The 26,660-nt window shown below is 40.0% G+C and overlaps 1 protein-coding gene across 7 annotated transcripts in view; it reads left to right on the top strand.

Moving 5' to 3' along the window:
• pik3r3b (phosphoinositide-3-kinase, regulatory subunit 3b (gamma)) overlaps positions 1-26,660 on the top strand; it is a 316,493-nt gene that overhangs the window by 270,310 nt on the left and 19,523 nt on the right. Inside the window, exon 1 of one of the 7 annotated variants that reach the window (XM_088077411.1) lies at positions 18,552-19,042. The exons of 5 other annotated variants lie outside the window; for them this stretch is intronic. In XM_088077411.1, coding sequence (XP_087933537.1) covers positions 18,928-19,042 — 115 coding nt within the window. In that variant the 5' untranslated portion in view covers positions 18,552-18,927. Of the gene's footprint in view, positions 1-18,551; positions 19,043-24,379; positions 24,487-26,660 lie in introns of those variants that run through there. One more of the 7 variants, XM_088077412.1, reaches the window with a different exon arrangement.

Genomic DNA, 26,660 nt, shown 5'->3' on the forward strand with positions numbered 1-26,660 from the left:
ATGTATTTTAAATGTCCAGTTTTTGTTGGACTAACACAATAATTCAACTTTTTCTTTCCATCAAGTTTAATCTTGACTTGTTGAGGTTGACATAACAGTCAAGAATTGAAACGTATTTGTGAATTGCAAAAAAAAAGCATTTGTCCCATTTCTGCTGAGCCCAGACTCCCGACAAAGAAAATTTGCTCCAGTAGCTTGTATATCCATGATGTCATAGTTAGGGTTATGACTCAAAGGTCATGACTGGAGGTGAGGGTTGGTACATAAATTAACTTGTAAATAGAGAGCTTTTTCTTTTGTGTCAGGCAGTCTGGTACAATGCCCCCATGTTGTATTATTCCATCAGATAGTTTGTAGTGTACAGAGGAAGCTTTGCATGTCAGAGAGAGGAGGAGGCAGAACGAGACAGTCATAGGGCAGGTTTGGGTGGAGCAGGGGGAGATGGGAGGTTGTCCTTCTGACTGATGTACTGTATTAGGAATCAGATAAAGAGTGTTTGTTCTGCCGTAATCTCGTTCAGGGTTGCTCTGCCTCAGAGCTGCTGTCTCTCTGAGAGCTTGATCATTGTTCACTAGCTGTTGATAAAACTACGCCTCAAAGGACTGAATAGGAAGAACATACACACACACACACACACACACACACACACACACACACACACACACACATACAGTTCTTCTAAAGCTTGCTTGGCCTTGTATGCATTCATTTGCATTTTGTTGGCTTTTCTCAGGCTTTTATTCCTGATGCATTACAGCACTGTTGTAGTGTTTTGGCATTTTTAGCCCTTTTACCACAAATCATATTCTGTGTAATTTAAACTACTGTAAACCACTTGGCAAAACAGTCCATAGTGTTTGGGATTTTTTTTTTTTTTCCCTTTCTTCCATGTTGCCATTACTTTACATTTATATCTGAGCACTATGAAATCAACTTTGATAGCATTATACCTGAAATGGCAATACATTACAGCCTGCTTTTATTTCATTCAAACTCACATTTCTGTTGAACGGTAATCCGATACAGACTTTTAAAGTTAATCTGCATTTAAAATTACATTACTATGCCAAATAACATACCTGCTGCAACAACATAAGGACACTCATGTTTTACAGCCCATCCAATTGTTTATTGTTTTTGGCATTTGCTTTAAATCTCTTGTTATCATTGAAAAGAAGAAATTAAACTTTCAAAATGGGCAACTGGCTGTTAAAGTCTGATGTAAAAAGTTACCAGAATAATTATTAAGAATTTTACTTTGTATGTGTGCCTTTAAAGAATTTCAACAGACTTATTTTTTTTAATTTGGAGTAAAGTAATTTAATTATTTATAACATGGTTGACGCAATGTGAGTGAGTTTTTCTAAAAGTGAAAAAATGCACCTAATTCATACAAAATATTACTTGTTAGTTTAGTAAGATTTTTGTTCGAGCCAGGCTAAAAATATAAGCTGATGCAAAGTGAAAAGATGTTGCAAGTAGAAATTATGATTTTACCCTTTGAAACCTGGAGCGACATCACTTTTCTTGTGCGATGTTCAGATGCCTTTCACAAGTATTTAAACCTTTGAACTCAAAGCAAATTGGTTTGATTTCTTTTATAAACATGGGAAAACATTAGCAGGCCATGTCCTACAAACTACAAGTAATTAGTAGATTTAGAAAATTATTTCTAAAAAAGCTAGGGAAAAATGTCAAGAATCATATTTATGATTATTAATTATTAGATATTTAAAAGATTTCTTACAGAATTACTGTAATATTAAAGCCGTTTTCTCCAGGTAATTTCCTTGTTGTTTTTTGTGTTGTTGTTTTTTTATATATATACTTTTTACTATTTTCTTGCTAATTTCTGGGTCATTTCTTCTTAGGGCAGCTCATTGCCTCCTTCCCATGTTTTTAAAAGAAATCAAGGCAATTTGCTCAGGTTTCAAGGGGTTAACATTACTTGCCATGCTAGCATATTTAATTTTGGAGAAAAAAAATAGATGTAACAAGTTGATGTAATTGTGTAACTTTTATCCAAAGTCTCATATTTTTAAGTGCAGATTTCTTATTATTGATGTCACAAGTTGCCTGATACAGTGATTAGTGCTAACTTGGTGACAGTGTTATTGTTACCAGGTAGAGTGAGTAAACTTATAAAAATAAGATCCAAGTTGCAATAATCTGGAATTATCCTTTTTGATGGAGAGAGGAAAGAGTTAAATGTTTTTCCAAAGCAGGTCTGCCTGACTCTGCTGGACCGGTTGGCGGCCTTGTAGCCTGCCTGCTTGGCTCTCTGCCCATCTGACTGCCTGTCTGTCTGACTGCCTGTCTGTCTGAGCGGCTGGCTGACTGTGCTACTGCATGAATAATGCTGAGCCATGGTGCCCTGCTGCCTTGACAACCAGTGGAGAGCGATGAGGGGAGAGAGGGAGGGGGGAAGAGGGGGAGGGGGAGTCTGTGTGGGTAGAGAGCAAATATAGAAAAGAGAGGAGGAGGAGGGGGCAGCACGGATGGTGCTGGGGGATCTGATCAAGTGAAAACACTGAAACAATGGAAATGTAGGGCAGAGGAAAAGAGACGGAGATTTGGAGAGAGGGAGTAATGAGGGAATACTTTATTTAGGGCAGAGAAATGGAGAGGAGATGCAAAGCAGCCAAAGAACAAGAGAGACAGAAAGGAGTTAGAGAGGGGGAAGAGATGCAGCTCAGCAGTTTTGGATGCAGCCTGCAGTAGCAGCGGCAACCTGTTTCACAGTGTCACCAGAGTGTTGCATCATGGGATCAGGACCAGGGGGACGCTCACATTGCAGGATGACATCACCCGTTACCGAGTCAGCTTCTGTCTGCTAGGCTCTGCCTGCACGCACAGAGAGGGAGAAAGAGCTGGTTGCGCTCTATTCTGACTGTTTGTCTGTCTCTCTGTCCTCCTGTCTGTCTCTGTCTCACTGCTTATGTCAAAGCAAGTGAAACAAAGCGATCGACAGATGAACAGACTGACATAAATGGAAAAATGGAAAAATGACACAAATGCTCTTGGAAAGTTTCAGCCTTGTGTGCCAGCATGATATTGCAATCTGAAAAAAAGGAGGAGGAGGGGTGTAGAGATTTGGTTTTGATTCAGTTTGTATTTGTCAGTGTGTATTTGCTTGTGTGTGTGTGTCATCTATCTCCTCTTTGTGCCTGCTCTAAAGCTATATCTCTGTTTGGCTCTCTGACTGTCCACTGCACCCAAAAACAGAGCGAGAGCAGGTTGAGAGGCAAGCCATCATCCCTATTTTTGACTGCAACAGCAAAAACCCATTTCACTGCAAGAGTAAAAAAAAAAAAAAAAGAATCATATTTTTAGTCCTTTTAACGCCAAAAATGTGCACAAAAGGTTGACAAGAGCGGGACATTTTCTTCCTCTCCCACTCAGCTGATTTTTTCCTGTCCAGTTTGATTTGGCGTTTGTCATTTTCACTGTTGCCTTCACCCTATCTTGTTGCTATACATAATTATTTCCCATGTGGCTATCCCAGAGCTTCATCTAAAGAATTTTCTGAATTTAAATTAAGCAAATAATCACACATCATGGCCCAATGCAAAAATGGCTCTTGTCATTTACATTCACCTGACCCCGTAATCCTGTAATGATGTCCCTCTTGACGGTTTCAGAGTCTCTGGTCAAAGTCCCAGGATAGGTGTGAAGATCATTTTCTTAATTTAGGTTGAGGAAGTAATCACATGTCATGGCCCTGCACTTAAATGGAATTTGTCACTTCCAGTCTTGCAAATCTTGCTACTTTTGTTTCCTATCATGTAAGTATTTCCCATGTGACTATTCCACAGCTTCCATGGATATGTATTCATGATTTTCTAAAATTGTGCATATAATCACGTCAGTGATAAATAAGATTTTGTCATGTACAGTCTTTGTTGTATTTGTATTTGTGACTATTCCAGCAAATAATCCAACGCATCTACATACAGTGGTTCATATGATATGCTACAAATTAGCGCCCATTGAAAGATGTAATGTCTTTAACATTAAACTACAAAAGTAAAGTCATGGAGGTTAGGTATAGTCAAGTATAGTTAGTGTGGTTAAGGTTAGGAAAGGAAACATGGTGAGGACGTACCCTAAAATGACTTTGAAGTTTAGTTAAAGTTCTCATGGTTCCAGACAGTGGTCTCCTGGGGAAAGTCTTGGGAAAAGTTCTGTATTTTGTGACCAGTTTACCACTGCAACCTGCTTTTAAAATAGACTACCCAAGAAAGCTTCTTTCTTTCCTCCAGCATGCACATTCGTCACATAATCACAGCCTTCCAGAATAAATGGGTTATGCACTTATATCTGGCTCATCATTACATGGGATATGTATAGATATTGCTACTACTATCAGTATTACTTTTTGTAGAAAAACATACAAATGTATATGAACAGCCTCCAGCCCATTCTCATTCTGAGGTCGTCAAATAATGCTGCTTTTGCCGTGATTTTGGCATAAGATCATGACACCAAAAAGCCACCTTTCGCAGCCATATAGGCAGCATCAGCTGAGAACGGCACTGGACGAAACTGGTCATGGTGTTATGATATGCAGTCTGATGGCCAGAAGGCTGGAAGGCACTTGCTGCAGCAGCCTGATACACAGACAGTCGCTGTCCGTTCTTAACGCAGCCAGACAAAGTCTGCCACATCTGCAAACACCACTGAAAAGCGTCAGTTGAAATGCTGCCAGTAACAAGGCAATACAAGGAGCACAAAGATCCCTATAGGGCGGGTGGGAGGAGCGGTGGATTGGTCCGACAAACTCCAGATTTTTCGCTACGCATGAACATGTGCCCTTTTTGCCTAAACCTAACCATCCATACGTTTATGCCTTTTCCTAATCCTAAGCATGTGCTTTTGTTGACACTCGGCATTAGTTGCAATGTGCATTTGCTGCATTAACATAACGGCTTGTTTTTGTAGTGTAATCCCACTGAGTGCTTTTGTTGACATCCCAGCATCAGTAGCAGCATCCCGCAACATTAACAGCAGACACAGAAGGATACCTAGAGCGTCGTATGTAGCCGCGCAAGCCCACTGACAAAGCTGCAATATGACTTGGAATGATAATGTATTGGAATAATTCCACATTATGAAGCTAAAGTCTGTGTATTTTTAGTTGCCAATGACTGTGTACTAGCACACTCATATTACAAAAATGTTGCAGGCCTAAAAGATCTTGATCTGATGTTTGCTGTTATTGGAAAAAATTGTACTTAACTACTTAACTAACATTATAGTTCTATATTCATGTATAGTAACACTAAAATCAGCTGCTTTACAGTAGACCGTGACAGTAGACTGTAAAAACCCAGACACAAGCTTCTCAGCGGGGCATTTTCAATAATTGATATAAATCCTTTTAGTTTCTGTGAGAGTTTACTTCTGCCTGTCTGCCTGCAGTGTGAGACAGCCTGGGTTTGCACAGGTGGACAGGATCAGTTAATGCCAGGAGAGGAACTGATTCCACCCTGAATAGTAATGAGTCCACCGGTTCGTTAGACAGAGGATAGATCAGGAGGGCTAAGGAAGAGCAGCAGCTCCTCATTGAATTAGCTGAGCTGGAAAGTTTGAGACAGCGAAGCTAATCAGTGTACTCGAGCCGGAGCGCACATGACTCGCGGCCAGCACACAGCTCACTAAGACCAAAGCAGCTGATGTAAATCCAATGTGCAGGATCTACTGGAGGCAGCGATGCATCAAAAGGCCTGATCAGACCAGCCTCTGTGATGTGTGAACTGCAGCATAGTGTCTCATCCATGATGTTTAAGCCTGGTCTTACCCTGGAGGTGTTCATTCACTCTGAAGAAATATACTTAGCAGGGGTCTCCTGAACTCCTTTGTTCTGGATGTGAATCTCACCTGGAAACACCAAGGATGTGTCTGACATCAGATTTTTACAACAAAATAACAGTGAACAACTGTAGTTATGATGATGTCTAAAGAGGACATTGGTAGAAATTACTTCATTCATTAAATCTGTTATCACAAGACTACTTGGTTATCTCAGCGTCATCTTGATGAGCATTTTTTTTTTCGTCATCATGAGGAATGGATGTTTTCTTATCGTTATGCAGTCAGCATCACAAGACTGGAGTCAGTAGTTAGAAACAATCACCACACACAAGAAAACTCCTAAATTCTTCTCCGTAGGAAAACATTGCAATGAATTATATGTTTATTATATAGACAAACAAGGGAGCAAGGCTACTTAGGTACCAAGTCAATTCCAATTTTCTGTATTGTTTTGCTTTTGTTTTTTACTGTGGTATCAAATTAGCTTTTAAGAATCATGAAATTTCACTGATATTTGTATCAATTTCTACAAACCCCAATTCAAATGAAGTTGGGACGTTGTGTAAAACGTAAATGAAAACGGAATAAAATTATTTGCGAATCCTTTTTAACCTATATTTAATTGAATACACTACAAAGACAAGATATTTAATGTTCAAACTAATAAACTTTATTGTATTTTTGCAAATATTCACCGCAACACGTTCCAAAAAAGCTGGGACAGGAACAACAAAAGACTGGGAAAGTTGAGGAATGCTCAAAAATTACCTGTTTGGAACATTCCACAGGTGAACGGGTTAATTGGAAACAGGTGAGTGTCATGATTGGGTATAAAAGGAGCATCCTCGAAAGGCTCAGTCGTTCACAAGCAAGGATGGGACGAGGTTCACCAATTTATGAAAAAACTGCATAAGCAAATAGTCCAACAGTTTACGAACAACTTTTTTCATAGTAAATTGCAAGGATTTTAGGGATTTCAGATCTACAGTCCATAATATCATCAAAAGATTCAGAGAATATGGAGAAATCTCTGCATGTAAGCGGCAAGGCCACAAAACAAACATTGAATGCCTGTGACCTTTGATACTTCAAGTGGCACTGCATTAAAAGCCGAAATTATCCTGTAAAGGATATTACCACATGGGCTCAGGAACACTTCGGAAAACCATTGTCAATTAACACGGTTCATTGCAAAATCTACATGTGCAAGTGAAAACTCTACCATGCAAAGCGAAAGCCATATATCAACAACACCCAGAAACGCCACCGGCTTCTCTGGGCCCGAGCTCATTTGAGATGGAATAACACAAAGTGGGAAAGTGTCCTGTGGTCTGACGAGTCCACATTTCAAATTGTCTTTGGAAATTATCAATACAATAAAGTTTATCAGTTTGAATACTAAATATCTTGTTGTCTTTGTAGTGTATTCAAATAGATATGGGTTGGAAAGGATTTGCAAATCATTGTATTCTTTTTTTATTTCCAACTTCATTTGAATTGGGGTTTGTAGATTTCTGGTGTCATGACATGCCTACAAGATCCTAATACACTGATGCAAGTCAAAATGCCTAACTGGTATATTTTTTAATGGATTTCAGAATAATAAATCTATTTTTAAAGTTGATTTACTGGTTGATGCCAGTTTTATGAAGCGTGACCACATCGGTCTGCACACAGAACTGAACATTTGTGTTGTCCCAGTTTTTCAGTGGCCATATGTACAGCAACAGAAAATATGGCCTCCCTGCATGGCTCACTGCAGTGGCTCTTTCCCCACTGACACCATAATAGCATGCGCTACACACACAAACATACAATTCTACACCTGCGAGGACCATCAGTTACAAAAGACATTCTCTGGTCTTAAATCCAGCCTCAGTTCTGAACCCTCACACAGCGCTTCAAGAAACTTTGAGACTGAAAGTTGTCCTCACAAATGTAGAAATAGCACACACAGACACACAGCCCATGGACAACCCTGAGCTCCAACTGTCTGCACCATTTGTAGAGTTTGTTATTGAAACCCAGCAATCCTCATGGATACGCCATTGGATCAAATATTAATATTCTGGATATTGTGTGCATCTTTTTCGAAACATGTCGACCAAACTTGAGTCTGATATGTTTTAGAAGCTTTAGGATTTTGACCAAAGACAGACTGTCTGCAGAACATCACTCTATAAAGATGGTGCCATATTAACAGGAACAGACAATCAAATGTTACAAAACAACGAGAACAAAAAGGTGACTGTTGAGTCACATTGTGCATTTTAACGATAATTGTAGCAGTGATGTAGGCGGGTGACACACCGTCCCTGCACCTTCCAAAAAAACGCTTATTCATAATATATACAAAAGTGCAGCGCCATATTATGCAACCATTCTCTGTGTGTGTGTGTGTGTGTGTGTGTGTGTGTGTGTGTGTGTGTGTGTGTGTGTGTGTGCGTGTGTGTGTATGTGTGTTGTCCCAGACCCCACTCCACCGATGTCTATGTTTAGCAGCCTATTCGTGTCTACGGTTAAATTGTACTTTCCACTCTAGTTATTACAGCAGCAGACGAAATATGAAAAGCGCTGAGGGCCATGGATAATAAGCACAGAAATAGAGCAGGCAGTGAGCAAACCGCAGCCTCATCAGCAGCACTGTACAGTCAAACATCCCCCCACACACACTTAGATATTTATGGAGTGTTATTTCCATGAGACAAACATGTCCCGACTGAAACTTCAGGACAAATGGAACTACGTTGTCTCCTGTCCTCTGTCTGTCTCTCCTGCATCGTTTGCTTCGGTCTAGCGCTGCAGCCGGGTAGATGAGGATCTCTGCTCCCCCTCCTCCCATCCATTCTTCCCTCTGTCTACTGCTCCTGTGACTCCCATGACAGCCAGTGTTCAATCTCTAGGCTTTTCCTTTAAAAGAAAAAAAAGAAGGTTTAACCACATTCTCAGTGGCTGATAGATTGTACAGTAGTGACTTCCTGACAACAGGGAACATGTCAGGCAGATATACAACACTATTGTGTCTCTTTCTGAATCACTGCTATTCTACAGCACACACACACACACACACACACACACACATACACACACACACACAGATGCACACTCAGGACCAATTAAACCTGTAAAACACAAATGAAAAGTGCACATACGCCTGTTTAGTTGACACAGGCATTGGAAAAAATGTTCAATTTTGAATAGCCAAATAGAAAATCATGAGCAAAATATTACTGATTAGTCTTCCATTTCTACTTTTTCACTTGAGAAGACAATAAATCTCCAGGCTCCAAAATTACGTCTACTGAGTTATTAATAAGCCTTTCATATGTATTTTGCTTTAAGCAACACTACAGTGCTGGTTTATTAATTAAGACATTAATTCAAAATTGGTTAATGCTGAAGTAGCAAAGGCAGATATATCCTGACTTTTAGTCCCCAATACAGTATGTGTCAAGTAGGCTTGGGCAGTATGTAATATTTTATAACTGCGTACCTTCTTGAAATTTCACCAGGGTATATGTTATGATGGTATAGGTGTGCAGTGCTACCACTTCACCACTTTCAGCTTTTCAGACTAATAAAAACTCATTTGAAACCCACAAAATGTTAAGAAAAGTAATAGTCTGTGACCTTTTTTCCTTATGAAACAATGAACTGCAACTGTACACTTTTGAATTCAACTTTCTCTCAGTCACGGAGGACTGACAAGGTTTAATCGCCTCATTAACTCATCATAAAAGACACTTCATTTAAACTCAACTGAAAAAGAAAACTTCACCCAAACCTTCATAGTTAATCTTGCTAGTATTCTAGTTAGTAAGTCTTCTGTTTAACAATCACCACCTCTGGTTTAAGTTACATGAAAAAAAAACCATGCTGTGATTTCCCATGGTCTCTTTCTGCCATTGCTGGCCGCCAGCTGTTCACAGTCAATATCACAGTATTACGGTATTCCAGGGTATGTAGAAATCCTGAGGGTATGTTTATCAATATGGTCATAAATACAGGCACTACTTTTTCTATTTAAACTCATTATATGTAGTGCACAGCACGCACCACCAGAGCTCAGTCTCCGGTCTCTACTGATGAAACAGGCAGCTGAGCTTAAAGACACTGCAACACCTAGTGGTGGAGGGAGAATTTACAGGATGTGGTGTTAACAGCCGCCGGCTAGCAATGGCAAAGAAAGACCGTGGGGAATAACGGCGTATCTTTTGTGGAACTGGCTTTGTGCACTAGAGTGTCATCATGTTGAAACAGAAATTAGACAAACCCAGACTGTTGGAAGAACACAGTCGTCTAAAATAGCATTACATACATAGTAATACAATCTCCCCTTCATTCAGACGCTATAATGCAGATAAGCTGATGGTTCACAGGTGTTAGAGGGTCACAGTGGCTCCATTCAGTCGTGTCATGGTGTGTGGCCTCCTTGTGGCGTCTGGCTTTCTATCTCATTTCATAAACTACAATAGCTGCTACATAAAAAAAAAGAGCATCGGAGTTAAATGATTATATTCTAGGGTTGTAGAGAATAACAGTATGCTCTGATGTGGGATTTGGAAGTGGTTGCTCAGGTTGCGGGTGGCGTGTGACCTTCAGTTTGCTTCACGCATGCACAGACAGATAATGCACAATTTAAAACAGGCACAAACCTCTGTACACGTGCACACACACAAGGAAAGTCACAGATTACATCAAGTTTACTGAACTGCTTGTTCTTATGGAGAGAAAGTAGCAGTTGACGTTTTTGGACCCAGACTAACTCCAGGGAAGTATTTAGACAGTAGTTTTATCTGACACTCTGCTTTTTACAAACTTAATGTAATCTGCTAGACTCAAGCATGACAGACAAAACCCTGATAGACAAACAGGTGGGTCTATGACATCATATGCTTCATGGCCAAGTGTTGTTCAGCCTCCAACAACTTTATGTTCAGTTCTGGGAAGGATGCCTACGTTTGAAAGGTATCAACAGTGTCATGCTGGATTAGGGGACTTGTCTATGAAATTTTTGTCACAAGACATCTTAAATATCTGTTGTTGGAACTGTGTGGTCATGACATTTCCTGGGTTTTAAAATATCCCTCAACATTAGCTTAGCATTAGAAAAATGAAGTGCTGGTAGAAGCCAGGGATACTGAACTTGCTTTGTTTAGGGGTCACATTTACACAATGAGAAGTGACCAGGGACCCATCATAGCAGTCTCATACATGTTTCTTGTTTTTTTGGACATTTTTCAGATCATAGGATGTTTCGGGGATTTTAGAAAATTTCAGGGATTTTGGGATGATTCTAGGATTTCCCAGCATTTCTTGGATTTTAGAAAATTTCTAGGATGTTACGATGTTTCTAGTATTCAAGGACATTTCTTGGCTTTTAGGAGATTACTAGGATTTGAGGATGTTTCCAGGATTTTCGGACATTTTAGCACATTTGTCGGATTTTAGGACATTTCTAGTACTTCAGGACATTTGTAGGATTTAGGACATTTCTAGGATTGAAGGACGTTTCCAGGATTTTAGGACATTTGTAGGATTTTCACACGTTTCTAGGATTTTAGGACAGTTATAGGATTTCAGGACAGTAGGGGCTTAGCTAGGACCTCTGTCGGGGTGTGTGTGGGATCCTCCACTGGCACTTTTTTTTGATAAGCAAGCTCTATTTTATTGCTTCTCCATGCAATCTGGCACCTTATTTATACTAAAAGTAAAAAAAAGAATTCCCAGCGTGAATAACTTCATTTTTGTTAAACATTTTGTCAATCAAAATGTTTAAGGGGCCGCCTCGCACCCTATCGGGGGCCAGATTTGGCCTGCGGACTGTAAATTGAGTATCACTGATATAAGCAAATGTATGATATTGATGTCATACAACTAAATGTGGTAAAAGAAATGTATTTCAAGGACACATTTTCATTTTAAAAAAAGTTAGAGGGTAAAGAGACCATAGCTTTGGATTTGATATGCCCTCCTGATTAAAAAATCATGTGTGCATGGATTTGTGCTTCCCTGCTGCATTTAACTCAGTAGGTGGCATATGATATGAGCCTCCAGACAGCGCTTTTGTCTGTGTTTAAAGCCCCTTAAAAGAGACATTGTTAGTGCCTCACTGGCCATTTTGGTCTCTATGGCGACAGAAATGGCAAACCCAACACCTGATTCCCAAGAGCTCACCTGGGCCTCTCTCTCTCATACACACATGCTGTTTCTTTGCTCAAATTTTCTCTGCCACACACACATGTACACACAGAGGAAGATCTATTAAGAAATTAAAACCACTATGTAAAAATACACAAAAAACCTACATTCAGGGTTTGCTATCAGTGAAAGTAAGTATTGTCAGTAAAATGTATTAAAGTATCCAAATTAAAAGTACTCCTTCTGAACAATTGTACCCTCCTGAGTGCTAAATTATTGATGTGTGAACCTGTAACCACTTAGCCATAATGTTATTTCTGTTCCCGCTGTCTACTGCAACGTAGTTTAACCCTTTGAAACCTGAGAATATTGGCTTGATTTCATTCAAAAACATAGAAAGAGGGCAATGAGCAACTAAACAGGAAATGACCCAAATATTAGCAAGAAATTAGTAGTTACAAGAAAAATGACCTGAAATTAAGAGAAAATTATCTTAAAAAATATGTTTTTTGTAACCTTATTTTAAATACGTAATTATAAACTGAGTTTACTTGATATTGTCCTTAGTTGTTTGGTAATTTTCTAATGATTCTTTTTTTCTTAGCCGGAAAATCTCAATTGAAACAACCCCTGAAGTCGATTTCTGACTAGACAGTTGAAGGAACCTCATCAATCTCAACCTCAAAATCCCATTTGGCTGTAGTAATATACTGTTTGTTAGCACCTCTGTTGTCATCATGTGTCATTAAAACAGCTGCACTCACAGCACTGTCCAACTTCTATCTGTGGACACGTAGCTATGGTGTTTGTATGCACAACTGCAGTACAAATTGGGTGTGACATCATTCCCAGCTCTGACCTCTGACCTCTGACCTCCAAGGTGAATGGAATGCAGCATCTGGAGTAAGGACATGGTTAGACAAGCTAACCATAAAGACCAAGTCCCAAGTGCACTACTTTGAAACCAATTCTTGTAGTGACCTAACAGTGGAATCACAACTTCTGTGTCTGTCATGTGATGCCATTGGGCCCAAAAAAACTTTTTCCTTTTGACTTACCTAAAGAGACATCTGTATGTCAGTGAAAACATTTTTGAGTGCCGCAGCCCTCATGAAATGACTAATTTTACCATCAGGATTTAATCCATTTGGTCTGGTAATATTTGGAAAGTCTAGAAGAGCAGCAAGATTAAATTATTTATCCCCATTCAAGTTAGCAGAGTGCTAAACCGCAAGTAGCCAGCTTGGTTTTAAGTCTCTAATGTGCTCGCTCTATGGGCCCCCAATGAATCATCTGGGTAATTTCATACCACAAACACAGCTTTTTTGGCTTCTTGTGCCACTGAGCAACTTTTAAAGGAATGAACAGGGTCCTGTCTGGAACACTGTATCCAGGTCTCTTTAGTATATCCATGATTAAGACTGGAAGTACATGGAAACTCTGTAACTCTGGACGTACCATAGCTGCTTCACACCTTAAAAAGATAACATTTATGTGATTTTAATTAGTGAATTTGCGCAATACATTCTCATCCCAAGTCATCACACAGCACCACTTTGTCAGTGAACTTCCATGTCTACATATTACGCTAAGTATCCACCTGTGTCTGCCGGTTACGTTCCAGGATGTCACATTCAACATTGGCATGTCAACAAAAGCACATGGTTATGACTAGGCAACAAAAGCACATGGCAACCAATGTCGGACATCAACAGAAGCACATTGTTAAGGTTTGGCTACAAAAGTGTGGGAATGTGGGAAGAGAACACTGGGTTCTCAGTGGAAAGTCCATGGTTTGTTGAACTCATCCACTGCCCCTTACACCTGCTCTATGAGCACCCTTATGTTCCTGATATTAAGTTGTTACTGGCAACAATTCAACGTGAGGCAATGCGGTGTATCATAGAGCTGCAACAGGTTCTGGCAGGCTGACACCGCCAGTCTTCATATCATACTGCCGCAGACCTACCATCAGTTAGGTATTCTCTGCCCAACCAACGGTGTATCATAACACTGCGAAAGGTTGCAGCTGGCCGTCTTATAAACTGACAGTGTCCGGTGGCATATCACACTGTCGTGAAAGGTGGCAGTCTCTCAAATTCACAAATCAGCAGTATTTCACAGCTTCAGAATAAGAACTGGCTGACTTGTGCTACTGTGTGGCACACCTTTACTTTATATTTTGTAGTCCTTTTGGCAGAGTGGAAGCACGTACCAGTGACAGCAGTAAGAAAGCTGAAGCAGCTTCCACAACATCAGCATTTATTCAATTTTTTTTCTCCCAGCCCTTATTATAGTTTATCATTTTGCCAACATCTCCATCTCAGCCAAATTTAAAAAGTTTTAGTGACATTTATATTCTGGCATTCTGTTTTTTTTTTTAAATTTGCAAATAAAAAATGCAGCGAGTTGTGGGTGGGGGTTGATTAATATGTGACTGTGCTCTATATGTGATTATGCATACGCTATGCAAATAGGCCACTTGATGCCACTCGGCTCTATTGTTGGGAAGGTTAAATGGGGAGCAGTGTGCTGATGGCCGGGGACAGCGCAGATTAATACTGCTGCTCCTATCGTCCTCCTTCTCCCTCCGCCTACCCCTCCTTCTTCCTCTCTCTTTCTCTTTTGTATGACGAGGGGCAGAGTCAGTTCCTGTGTCATTGTTAGGGATCCATCTGCCCGGTCACACACTAACACACACACACACACACACACACACACAGAGCGGCAGCAGCAATTAAACCTGTTTGACACACTTGACAGAGAGGAGCTTTGGGCTGTGTGTCCGGCACGAGCCATCTGTGAAACAACCACCCACCCACACACACAATCATGGTGTGTGTTTGCTGCATTAAACAGATTTCATTCACTGACATTGCCGCAGCCCCCCTCTTGTTTTTTTTTCCTTTTCATATTTGGGCAGGAGGACCCTTCATCCTCCTCCTCCTCCTCTCTTGTGATGGACAGACGAGACAGACAAGTTTAGGGAGGGGATGAATGGATGGATGTGTGGGTGGGTGGATGTAGAGGGAGGACAGAATGGATGGATGGCAGATTGGGGAGCAGACCTTTCATTTATTGTTGCTCCCAGAAGTAGGACACCGGGCCGACAGATAGATAGACAGAGCAGCTGTAATTACTGGTGGCGGCAGCCCCCAACTGAAGATATTGTATTGATATTGGGCTGTTAACAGGAGATTACCATGTGGATGACTGGGGGTCTGGCCCAGTCTGGGTCTCCACTGTGTGCTTTGGGGCCAGCTGATTATGATGATGCCATTGTTCTTTTTTTGTATCTTAAACGTGCTCTACTTTCTGCTCTTGGCACATGAATAGAAGCAGCAAGAGGTGGTAATAGTTTTTTTTAACCAGTCTTTAGAGAAAAAGGCCCAGATTGTTTTAGAGAGAGTTAATCAGGTTAAGCAGACTGTTTCTAGGTGCAGATTTAAATTGCAAATATGAAATACACCTAATGGAAACATGTCTATTTCGAAAAAAACTCCCATTTATCAAAATAAAGTTTTTAAACTTTTTTAGGCTTTTTAGCTTTTATAGGTCACATGATGTTATGGCTATGCGCTTGTAGTTTGGAACTGGCCTCCTCAGGCATGATGCAGCAGCAGGGATTCATAACTTGCATTGCTCAGCGGCCACTTTTGTAGAGCTGAGGGAAACTACAGTCGAGTGACAATTCTCTGTGTTTGTCACTACAAGGCCCCCGTTTCTTATAAAACATAATCATTTGATCCATTTTTAATATAATATTGTTGATTTTAGCAGCTTTATAAATGTATGATCTGAAAATAAGACACCATACGTTAAAGCTGTGAAAGAGACCTGAGACCACAATCCTATAAATCCATAATATCTATTTTAGCAGGTGGGTGTTTTGATGTGTGTATGCAGTAATCTCTGTATTATAGGCCTCCTTAATACATGTTTGCACCTCTCTAGAATCCCCTAAGCTTATGTTTAAGCTTCCATATTATTTACTGTAACTGTACTTACCTCACTGTAGGCGGCTTGGTCCACGTTAAAAATGGCACTGTTGCCTCCACTGGAGTTAAACAAGTCCACTGAACAAACAAACTATAGCTGCAAACACGTCGCTGCATCGGAGAATTACACTATGATCAAAGCAGGTTCATTTTTCACTGTTTTTGAAACATGTACATTTTTATGAAAGCTCATTTCAGTGTCTTGCAATAGTTTATTAAACGTGTCAAAGGATTGTCTCTGGATGAGGGTAGGGCTGAGGGACACTACAGCAGGGACACTCAAGTTGCTTTGTTTTGGGGCCCCTTTTGCAAGACGACAGGAGGCCAGGGGCCAGTCGCAGCAGCCCCATACATGTTCACTGGATTTTAGCACATTTCTAGGATTTTAGGACATTCTAGGATTATAGGACATTTCTAGGATTTTAGAATATTTGGAAGATTTTAGGATATTTCTGGGATTTTAGGAAGTTTCTAGGATTTTAGGATGTTTTTCGGGATTTAAGGATGTTTCAAGGATTTTAGGACGTATCTCAGCTTCAAGGATGTTTATAGAATTTATGTATACAAAGTACAAAAACAATTCCTGGTGTGAATCGCTGTTGCTTTTATTATGAATTAGAAATAGTTGAGCTGCCACCTAGCACCCTATTGAGGGCCAGATCTGGCCCGTGGGCTGTAAGTTCAATATCACTACACTAAAGCAAAACAACAGAGGGTGACATGGGTGTGTAAACTCAGCATTGCAGTCTATAGGACACAATCTGTAATCTTAAAGACATTGTAGTCTGTCACATTGAATGCCTTTTCTACTTTACATTGATACTGACCATTTTCCAAACCACTGTAGTCATTTGGGTTTTGAATGTGCTTTTCCTACCTTTCAGATGGCCATTGTTTGACTTCATTTCACTACCATATGAAAATCATCTTGAAACTTGCTTAATTTGTGTATTCCACCACTGTTGTCACTTTGCATGCTAATGCAGCTGAAAGAGTAGATTCATTTGGGAAGTCTCCACTCCATTACCATTCAAAGATAACTTTTCAAATACACGAGGTTAGCATTATTTTATATTTTCTTATTGTCATCAAGTCCAGTTGGTTACTATTGACCGACTCAAAAAGGTATTTGCCTAATTTCAAAAAATCACCAAAATCAGCTTACTGTTTGTGTAGAGTGGATCTGAATCTGACTGTTTTAGCAAACATCTCTCAGACATGAGGAAGTATTGCATCTGATGGGGACTATTTTCAGCTGTGGATTAATCAACATTTGGTGCTCTAGTTGAGTGATACTCATATAATGATCTGCGGGACAAATCTAGGCTCCCAACCATTTTCTAATTCACAATAAAAATAAAGTGACTCACACTGGGATTTGTTTTTGTGTTTTTAGTATACATAAGGTGCCAATGTGCATAAAGCAGCATCAAAATAGAGCTTGTTTATCAAAAACAGTGCCAGTTGAGAATCCCCTGCAACCCCTGACATCATAAAATCCTAGAAATGTCCTAAAATCCTGTCTTAAAATCCAAGAAAATGTTCTTAAATTCTAGAAATGTCCTTAAATACTAAAATGTCTTATCATCCTAGAAATGTCTAAAAATCCCAGAAGCATCCTTAACATTTAGAAATGTCTTAAACTCCAAGAAATACCCCAAAGCCCTAGACATGTCCTAAAGTCCTAGAAACATCTTAGACATGTCCTAGAATCCTTGAAATGTCTAGAAACATTCTAACATCTTAGAAATGTCATAAAATCCTAGAAACGTCCTTAAATCCGAGAAACATCTTCAAACCATAGTAATGTCCTAAAATCCTAAAAACATGTATATGGCTGCTGCGACTGGCCTCTGGCCTTCTCTCATTTTGCAAAAGTGGCCCCTAAGCAGAGCAAACTGAGTATCTCTGCTATAGTCTGGGTGTTTGGAGCAGCAGAATGATGTATGTGGGATTAAGTCTAAATAAGCTTCAGTGTGTGTTCATAGTGGTGACAGAACATGTCACCCAGTGCAACAGTGTGGCTCATGCATGTGTTTAATAGTTTGTGGACAACAGTGGAGCTCTAAAGCACAGAAAAAGAGGATCTATCAAGCTTTGGATACTCTCAAAATACTTGTTAGCTCCTTATGTTGCGTGTTATATCATATCCTATGACATAACGGCCAGCAGTTTGTAGTGACATACAGCCAGTCAGTAGGAAGGTGAGAATATCACTGGAAAACCGCAGAATTTGTAAATTGCTCTTCAGGGGCTGAAGTAATTTCCCTATGGCTTGAAAATTCAGTTTCTGAGTTTGCGCACAGAGGCTCAGTCAGCGGTGGGCTGGGGAAAGAAAGGGTCCAATGAAGGGGTGATGTAGTATTATAATAAAATGGGGAGAGTGGTGGAACAAAATATTGCAGACTTGTATTAGATAACATTTATGTTTAGTAAGAGCCTGTTAATATCCATTACAACAAAGTTGTATTTGTATTTAGTTTTGGTGTGTCATCGTTAGGTAAATTATTTTTGCTCCCCTGTAATCCGCAGCAGAGTGGTTTATCCCAGCTCTTGTCAGCTTCTGCCAGCCTCCTCTATTCAGTGCTCTTCTTAAAATGAAGCTAGCAAGCCGACGGCCCCCGCGGAGGAGAAGGAGACGGGACTGAAATGTAGAGCTGGCATCTACTTTCCCACCGTTTAAAGGACGCTTTTATATACATATACCCACCTAGAGGGCCTTCATGAAGAGCCCCGAGTTATTAACACTATTATTATGTCGGAGGGAGCAGTCGCAGCCCGGTGCTTGCTGTACACAGTTCGTCTATTTATTCCAGTCTGAAGCAGGAATTCAGATACAAGACTTCCGAGTAGATAGAAAGATTAACTAATCGTTTTAATACGCCGATTTCTTCTTGTCACCCGTTCGCATTTTTGTACGCTTTTATTTTCCTTTTTGTGGAGAAAGATTGTAAGGTCAAGCCACACGGAAGCAATGTATAACACAGTTTGGACAGCGGAAAAAGCCGGCGAGGAAGGGGACTGGAGGGACGTGATGATGCCCTACTCCACGGAGCTGATATTTTATCTGGAAATGGACCAACCGCCAGGTAAGCAGGCCCGTGACAGCGCGAGCTAATGTCGGACATGGAAGTTTGGCTAGCCGGAGAGGAGAGGCGGTGTTGGTTTTGGTCTGAAAAAATTGGTGGAAAGTTTCAAAGCGTGTTGTTCAACCCCCCCGGCGGTCCTTAACATTTGGGTCGTCTTTCTCAAGGGATTTCACGTACGTCTGCTCGTCTACGGTGATAATTTTTGGCAGTGTTTCAATATTGTGTCGAAAGCAGTTTAGCATAATCCCTTTTTTGTGAAAGCTAATTTGATTTTTTTTTGCTGAGCAATTTAGCGACATTTTGTCCTTAAATTCGCCTGTAAAAACAGTTTCTGGCACAAATGACAACTCTTTAAGCTAACTGTAAAAAGTGTTTTTTTGCTCTCCGGTGCAACCACTGTAGTAAAAAATATTAATTTGTACCTTTAAATGCTTATTTAACGCCTCGACACAGTAGCTGCAGCTCTGCACGGCTGCACTCGCAGACTCAATTTGGAGACAATAGTCTGTGCAGTCTGCACACAGAAGCAGCCGAAATCCTCCTCTGACCATCTGCTTTTAATGTGATGTGATAAATGACTGACAAAGATGGCAGACATGGCAGCCAAAATAATTTTTGGACTAAAATGCCAAAATCACAAGTAGGGTTCGTTGTAGACAAAGCTGCTTATTGAAACTCTATTTTTTTTTTTTTAAACCTGCACATTTTTAGGTGTTATTACTCCACAAAGTCTTAAAGAAACAGCTCCACTCCCGAAATTAGCTCTGCCCTGTACGGCGAAAGGAGGGGGGCGACGACACAGAGAGGGACCGGGGTAATGAACAAAACCGGGAATAAAAGGTCCCGAGCATTTCATAATCATAACATCCCTCACTGATACGCATGTATACGTCTTTGTGCCCCTTTCTAGCCAACTGTCATTCCGACTATGTGAATATGTTTCTTTCATTCATTCCTCGGCGTTTGTGCCCGTGTCATTTGACTCCCACCCCCCTCTTTTCTCTCCCCGGTGCGCTGAATGGATCATGGCGCAGATGTGGGACGTTGTGTTGTTTCCAGGAGGCGCTGTTGAATGCAGTTTGCCCGGTAGCTCTGTCCCTTTTTCCCTCCTTTCACTTCACCCATTTATCTATTGAAATGCACTGTATATTCTGCAGCCACCATGAAGTGCAGTATTATGTCTTATCTTTGGCATGTTACAGAGATAATGCAAAACAAAATCCCCTTAGGTTAGGACGCTTTATCAAAGAAATTATTCAAACCTTTCAGCCTCAGTGATTTGAACTTTGTCGGGGTGTATTTTCACTCGAAGTGAAGTTTGCGTCTGCAAGTAGGAGGAAATATCATGTCAGCTGCATGCACAGCTACATTTTCCAGTAGCATCCTTAAGAGCAGCACTGATTCTTTAACCCTTTGGCTGTTTCTTTCAAATTCACGGGAAGAATGTAACAAGTAATATAAAAAGACCCAAAAAATGAGCAAGAGATTATTAAAAAGTGAGAAGAAAAATACATTAAATTAAGACAAAAAACAGAAAGAAAAGAAAATGACATCAAAGCTTTAAAAAAAACCCTAATATATATATATATATATATATATATATATATAATTTTATGTTATTTTTTTCTGTAGCACAATTCAAATATACAGTCAAGAGAATTCTAAATATAGTTTTCTGGATGTGTTTACCTCTTTTTTTATGATATCACCATCCCCAGCTAATTTTTAGTTCTTGTTACATTTTTACAAATTTTTTGTAATTTACGTGATACTTCTTGCCAGGTTGCTCATGCTTTGTCCTCTGTTTTTGAAAGAAATCAATTTTCTCAGGTTTCAGAGGTCTAAATGCTAGTAAAAGGCTGCTGAATGCAGTAGGAGAAAGCTGTTGTCAATCAAGGTGTTAAAGGGTTAATTTTAGGTACTTTGAAGTCCAATTGAAGTGGACTGGTGCAATATCTCCACATTCCTCTTTCAGCTCATTTAAAGTTAACTCCTCCTTTTTTTTCCCCCTCTGAGAGAGGGATCGATTCTCTCTCTCTCTCTCTGTCCGGCGTTTTTTCCCTCTTTGTCTCTCCATGTGACAATCATTGTGTTGGAGCTACAGTAGAGTGAATGGACAGTGCTCCTTAACTCATTGTGTCGGGGATGTGAAAGCAGCACACTTGCTCTTTGCTGCAAGTGCACTTAACTGCTGCTGGACCTTGGCTTATATGGCACCCAGAGCCCATTCATTCATTTGCGCATATTCACGCATATATGGGGTCATTGTCAAGGCTAAAAAAGAGTAAGGATAAAATCCAAACTCTAATATTTTATGCTGTGCTGCTGTTTTATGTCAGGGGTTGTGAGCATTTTGTCCTTATTAAATGTTTTGCAGTCAGCAAAGGCAGGTATAAAAAGCTGCATTGTGGACTTCTGGAAAATCAAGATTGATTCTAGCTTTTTGACAATGCACATTGACTTTTTCTGTAGCTCATACGTGCAGTCTGTTGTACACTGATGTGTAGGTCTTTTTGGTGCGTATGTCTCACCGCTTTTGCCCGAATTAGCTCTTCCTGTCATCCTCTCTGCATCTTTTTGTTCTGCACATATTTAACCGACTCTCAGCTTGTCTGTGCCTCAGCAGAGTTAGTGTCTTTGTCTTCACAAAACTGATATGCAATCTAAAGAGTGTCGGAGACAGGAGAAAGAGGCAGAGATATTGTGACAGAGAGGCAGAAATGAGAGGTAAGTGTGAGAGAGAGAGCAGCAGAGGAGAGGAGGGCTGACAAAGGGTTGAGGAGAGAAGTGAGGAGACGTTAGGAGAATAGAAGACGAGCGTCCCGCAGATGTTCATTAGAATATTTATTACACTGGAATTGAAACGTGAAAGCCTCTGTGACAGTTATAGCCTGTGTGTCTGTGTGTGTGCAAAGGCAAGTGTGTGTGTTGCCTTTGTGTGCAGGGTGATTAGCACAGGTGGAGTGCCACTGCCCCCCCCGGGGGAGGGCAAAGCCTGCGTTTCCACTGGTGACTGTGTGTATACACACATGCATGTGTGGATGTGGAGTGCACAATGACTCTTGTCTTTCTATGGAAAATTTTGCATGTCTTTGCTCATTTGCAGTAAATCCCATGTGCTGCACATTACCACTCAGTTCTCATCCCAGGTAGTTCTTATTCACATCTTTCCAGCATGAAAACTAACTTGCAAAGGCAGTAGAACAGAAACAGTTGAACTGCCTTTTCCTAGGAGAGTCAACAAATAATTGCTTGTTAGTGTTCATGATCAGTTGTGGTCAGTGGTAATATTGTCATGATGGGATGATTTGGAGCAAAATGACAGGAGATAATTATTTTGTCACTGCATTGAGCATCAATTTAAATATTTGCCATATGCAGTATATAATGGAAAAACATTACCATTAATATTGTGATCTGTCAGCCAGCTTTACATTGGTCCAGAATAAGGAGCAGATTATAATAGATTTTTCTGCATGACTGCACTCACCTGCAGAGGGCAAATTACACTGGAGAAACTGATTTTTCAGATATGGCAAGTACAAGTGGTCTAAGGAATCCTTTTGAGATATATTGTGGTTAATGGTGGTTTTCCTGACTTTTGAAATTTTACACACATTTCAAGAGTTTCAAAACTTAAATTTTGTCAGTATAAAAAAAGTCCATCAAAATAAGTTAAAAAAATTATTTATAATTATGATTTTTTTTGTTTCTTTATCTTGCCTTTTTTCTTTATTTTTACAAATTTTCAGGTAATTTTCTTGTACTTTTTGCTATTCTCTTTATAATTTTTGGGTCTTTTCTTCATTCCTTGCCTCAATGCCTCCCTTCCACATTTTTGAAAGAAATCAAGCCAATTTTCTCAAGTTTTTAAAGAGCCAAAGATGCAAAACTAGCAGTATAGACATGCAGTTGTATGTTGATATATGCCAGTAGCTGAGTGCGTCTGGGTCATCGTATCAAAGCCTCTTTACATCCAGAACGTAATCATCATCTGCAGGATTGGATTGACATGTGGCCCATAAGAGACAACTGTTTGCTGTCCATATGTGTCACTGAGTGATAAAGGGCTTTTATCAGGATCATAATCTGAACGTAAACGAAATATCACATCGTCCAAAACTATCATAGAATACACGTTACTGGACTGGTTGAATGTGTCCGGCTGTGTGCTCATATTTTGTTGCAGTAGCTTGTTGTTGGAATATATACTTAACATTATTTGGTAGCGGCTTCTCAACTCTCTGAAACCTGAGAAAACTGTCTTGATTTCTTTCAAAAATATGGGAAGACAGCAATGGGCAGTGAGAGAAGAAATCATCCAATAGTTAGCAAGAAATTAGTAAAAAGTACTCAAAAATAACCATAAAATTATTTGGGATTTTTTTTTAAAGAGAGAGAAAAAATGTAAAACAATATTTAAAAAAAAAAAAAAAAGTGAAAATAAACAAGACTTAGAAAAGGTGCTTTAAAATGTATAATTTAAATATATGTAATTATGATCATTATAAATATAGTTTTTCCTGAGCCATTTTCTCTTTTTTTCCCAACTTTTTTAAAAATAGTTTTCTAAAGCTACTAATTTCTTGCAATTTGTGGCACATTTCTTAACAAGTTTCTTTTTGCCTCTTTTCCAATGTTTTTAAAGTAAATCGAACCAATTTGCTTTTGGTTCAAAGGGTTATTAAGGGCTATTTTTTTCTGTTTTTGTATTATTTTAAATTGAACATAAAACTTAAGGTTTTGGGCTGTGTGTCAGACAAAAACTTTAGACTTTTGCAGACAACACCTTGGATTTTGAAGAGCTCATTTCACAGTTTTTTTTTCCACATTTATGGACTAATCGAGTCTTTATAAAGCTATAATCATATCGAACCATTATTTGCAGAGTTAACTATTGTATTATATTGTAGATAACCCTCAGTTATGTGTTTAGAGCATAGACTGAAGTGACCAAAGTAAAGTATTAATGGGTGAATAAATGAGTCTGTTAAATACACATTCAGTTGCCAGTGGCTCTGCGTTCTATAGGACGACCTGTTGATTTAGGGCTGGATGCTGCACCGTTGTGTGTGTGAGCATGTGGTACCCCAGAAGGAACTGATATACCACAGGATAACTCCACCCCCCTCCTTTCTTTCTTTCTTTCTTTCTTTGCTGAGGCACGCCCCCTGTGCTGCCTCCTGATTGGCCGAGGGGGCGGGCCTCCGTGCGGGGATTAGTTAGCGCATTGTCTGTCTTTTAGGATCAGCCTTGCTTTGCTCTTTTCTTCAGTCTGACTGAGCAGGGAGCAGGAGGAGGAGGTGGCGGCGGAGGAGGAGGTAGAGGAGGAGGAGAGAGAGAGAGAGAGTAACAGAAAGAGTGAGAGAAAGAGAAGGAGGGAGGAAACAGCTGAGAGACGAGTGACAGCATGCAGCTAACGGAGAGTACGATGTTAGAAGACGGTAAGAGATGGATTTGAGCTTTTGGTGCATTTTTTATTCGTTTTTTTGTTGTGCCTTTGTGTGTCGTAGTGTTCCTTACTTTTCCACTTCCAACTAGTGTACATTTTGTTTGCATTCTTTTACTAGTTACAGATTATTTCTTATTTTTCTAGTCTTTTACATCGTTGCCTCTTCTTTGATTCTTTTACTGCACAAAGTCGAGAGTTTTCAGTGTATGTGTGCATTTTTCTTCATTCTGTTGCTTAGTGTGCTTTTGTAACATTTTCGGGAATTAATTCTGCAATAGTCGATCCACAGAAAGTTACTTATTAAGCAAAAAATACCAAACTCTTACAGATGTCAGCCTCTCAAATGTGATGATTTGCATTTTCTCTCAGTTTTAAATCTTGTTATTTTAACATTTTTTCACTAGTTGGTTCTACAAAAATTGAAATTTGAAAGTGGTGCACTGGGCTCTGGGAAATCTTTGGCTTCCACTATTTTCATAATGTATTAAAAACCCGTTGCCCATGTTTGGACTCAGATTATAAAACTTAAGTCTTGCAATCTAAAGCATCTCCATGTTTGCGAGGTCCGTGTGTGTGCTTTGTGAGCCGTGACGCTGAAACACACCCACATACTGTAGATGCTCACACACACACACACACACACACACACACACGTGCGCGCCACCTGCAGCTCCATACTTTGTCTAGATGTAAAGTTGTGGAGACTGAACAGACTGAGGAGCGGATTTCTTTGGACAATGAATTTATGCTCCCATGCTTTTGAGTTCTGCAGTGTGTGCAGTAATTTCTCTGGTGTGTGTGCGTATGTAAACTCTTGTTGCAGTTATGCTCTTTGTTAACTGTCACTGCTGTGCCACTGATCAGCTGTGTGTGCACATGCATGATTTTCAAAGCTTACCGTTTTGGGTGACCAAGGCTTGCATTAATTCTTTGTGGATTTGTCAAGTGTGAGTGTTTATCGTGTGGGTCAGTCCGTGCTGACAGTCATTGTTCGGGAGAGCTGTGGGTTTCTTTCTGCATGTGTGATGACAGGTGATATCGCTGTGTGTGTGTGTGTGTGTGTGTGTGTGTGTGTGTGTGTGTGTGTGTGTGTGTGTGTGTGTGTGTGTGTGTGTGTGTGTGTGTGTGTGGCTCAGTGCTGCTCCTTTGTCTGCTGAGGGGGAGGGTGAAGAGAGGGAGGCTGCGCTGACGATCGCCTTTGTTCACCGTCCCTCTTGCTCTCCTGTAGAATTTTATGCAGTTGTGATGGATTTCTTTTACAGATTTAAAACACTACAGTTGTGGTTTATGAATGTTTTTTTATATTTTATAACACTTTCAGATTGTGTTCTTTTTGGTGGGATGGTTGTCATTAGTGAGTTTGACTTGTTTTATGCAGGATAGGCGATTAAAAGAGTGTACTTATCACAACAGTGTGTTGGAGGGTTTAACTCTGTACATGCTGCACTGCTCCCCGACTCTGTTGGGTTTCATTCTTCAACTGTCCAATGGACCTTTGCAACAAAGGACTGTGTGTGTGTGTGTGTGTGTGTGTGTGTGTGTGTGTGTGTGTGCGCGCGCGCGCGCGCACGCACGCACATGTTTTGGTCCTGTTCATTGTCCTGTTGTGTCTCATAGTAGTGCTAAAACAAGAAGTTAGTAGCAAAAAGTGATGACAATTTCTATGATGCCAAGATTTTAAGCACAATCATTTATCAGATGATATGAACTTTTCTTTTTTTCTTTACTATTTTTTTTGGGGGGGGGGTCTATTTAATATTTTACAGACTAATCAGTCAAGCCAAAAAGATATTTGGTGAATTGTGGGGAACCACCTATTGTCCTTTATGATACTGTCCTTTGTGTTTTCTTCGTACTTCTACACTGAGGACAACACACACACACACACACACACACACACACACACACACACACACACGCGCACACACACACACACACAGTACATTGTGTGTCAGTTATGTTGGAATAGTTGGATCAATGCTTTTCTAGGTGACTTAAAAAAATTGGTTTTGCTGAAAATTTTAAATTGTGCAAAAGTTTTTATTTGTAATGAACTGGTTCCCACTCTGTCTAAACTTGGAAGTGCACATGGACATGTGTGTGAACGAAACAGAGAAAGTCCTTTAAAGTGCTGACAGAGGGGAACAGTGCCGCTGCAAAATGACA

Source organism: Plectropomus leopardus, chromosome 5 (genome assembly GCF_026936395.1).
Source record: "Plectropomus leopardus strain MGB_pleo_1.0 chromosome 5, ASM2693639v1, whole genome shotgun sequence".
Lineage (NCBI taxonomy): Eukaryota > Metazoa > Chordata > Actinopteri > Perciformes > Serranidae > Plectropomus > Plectropomus leopardus.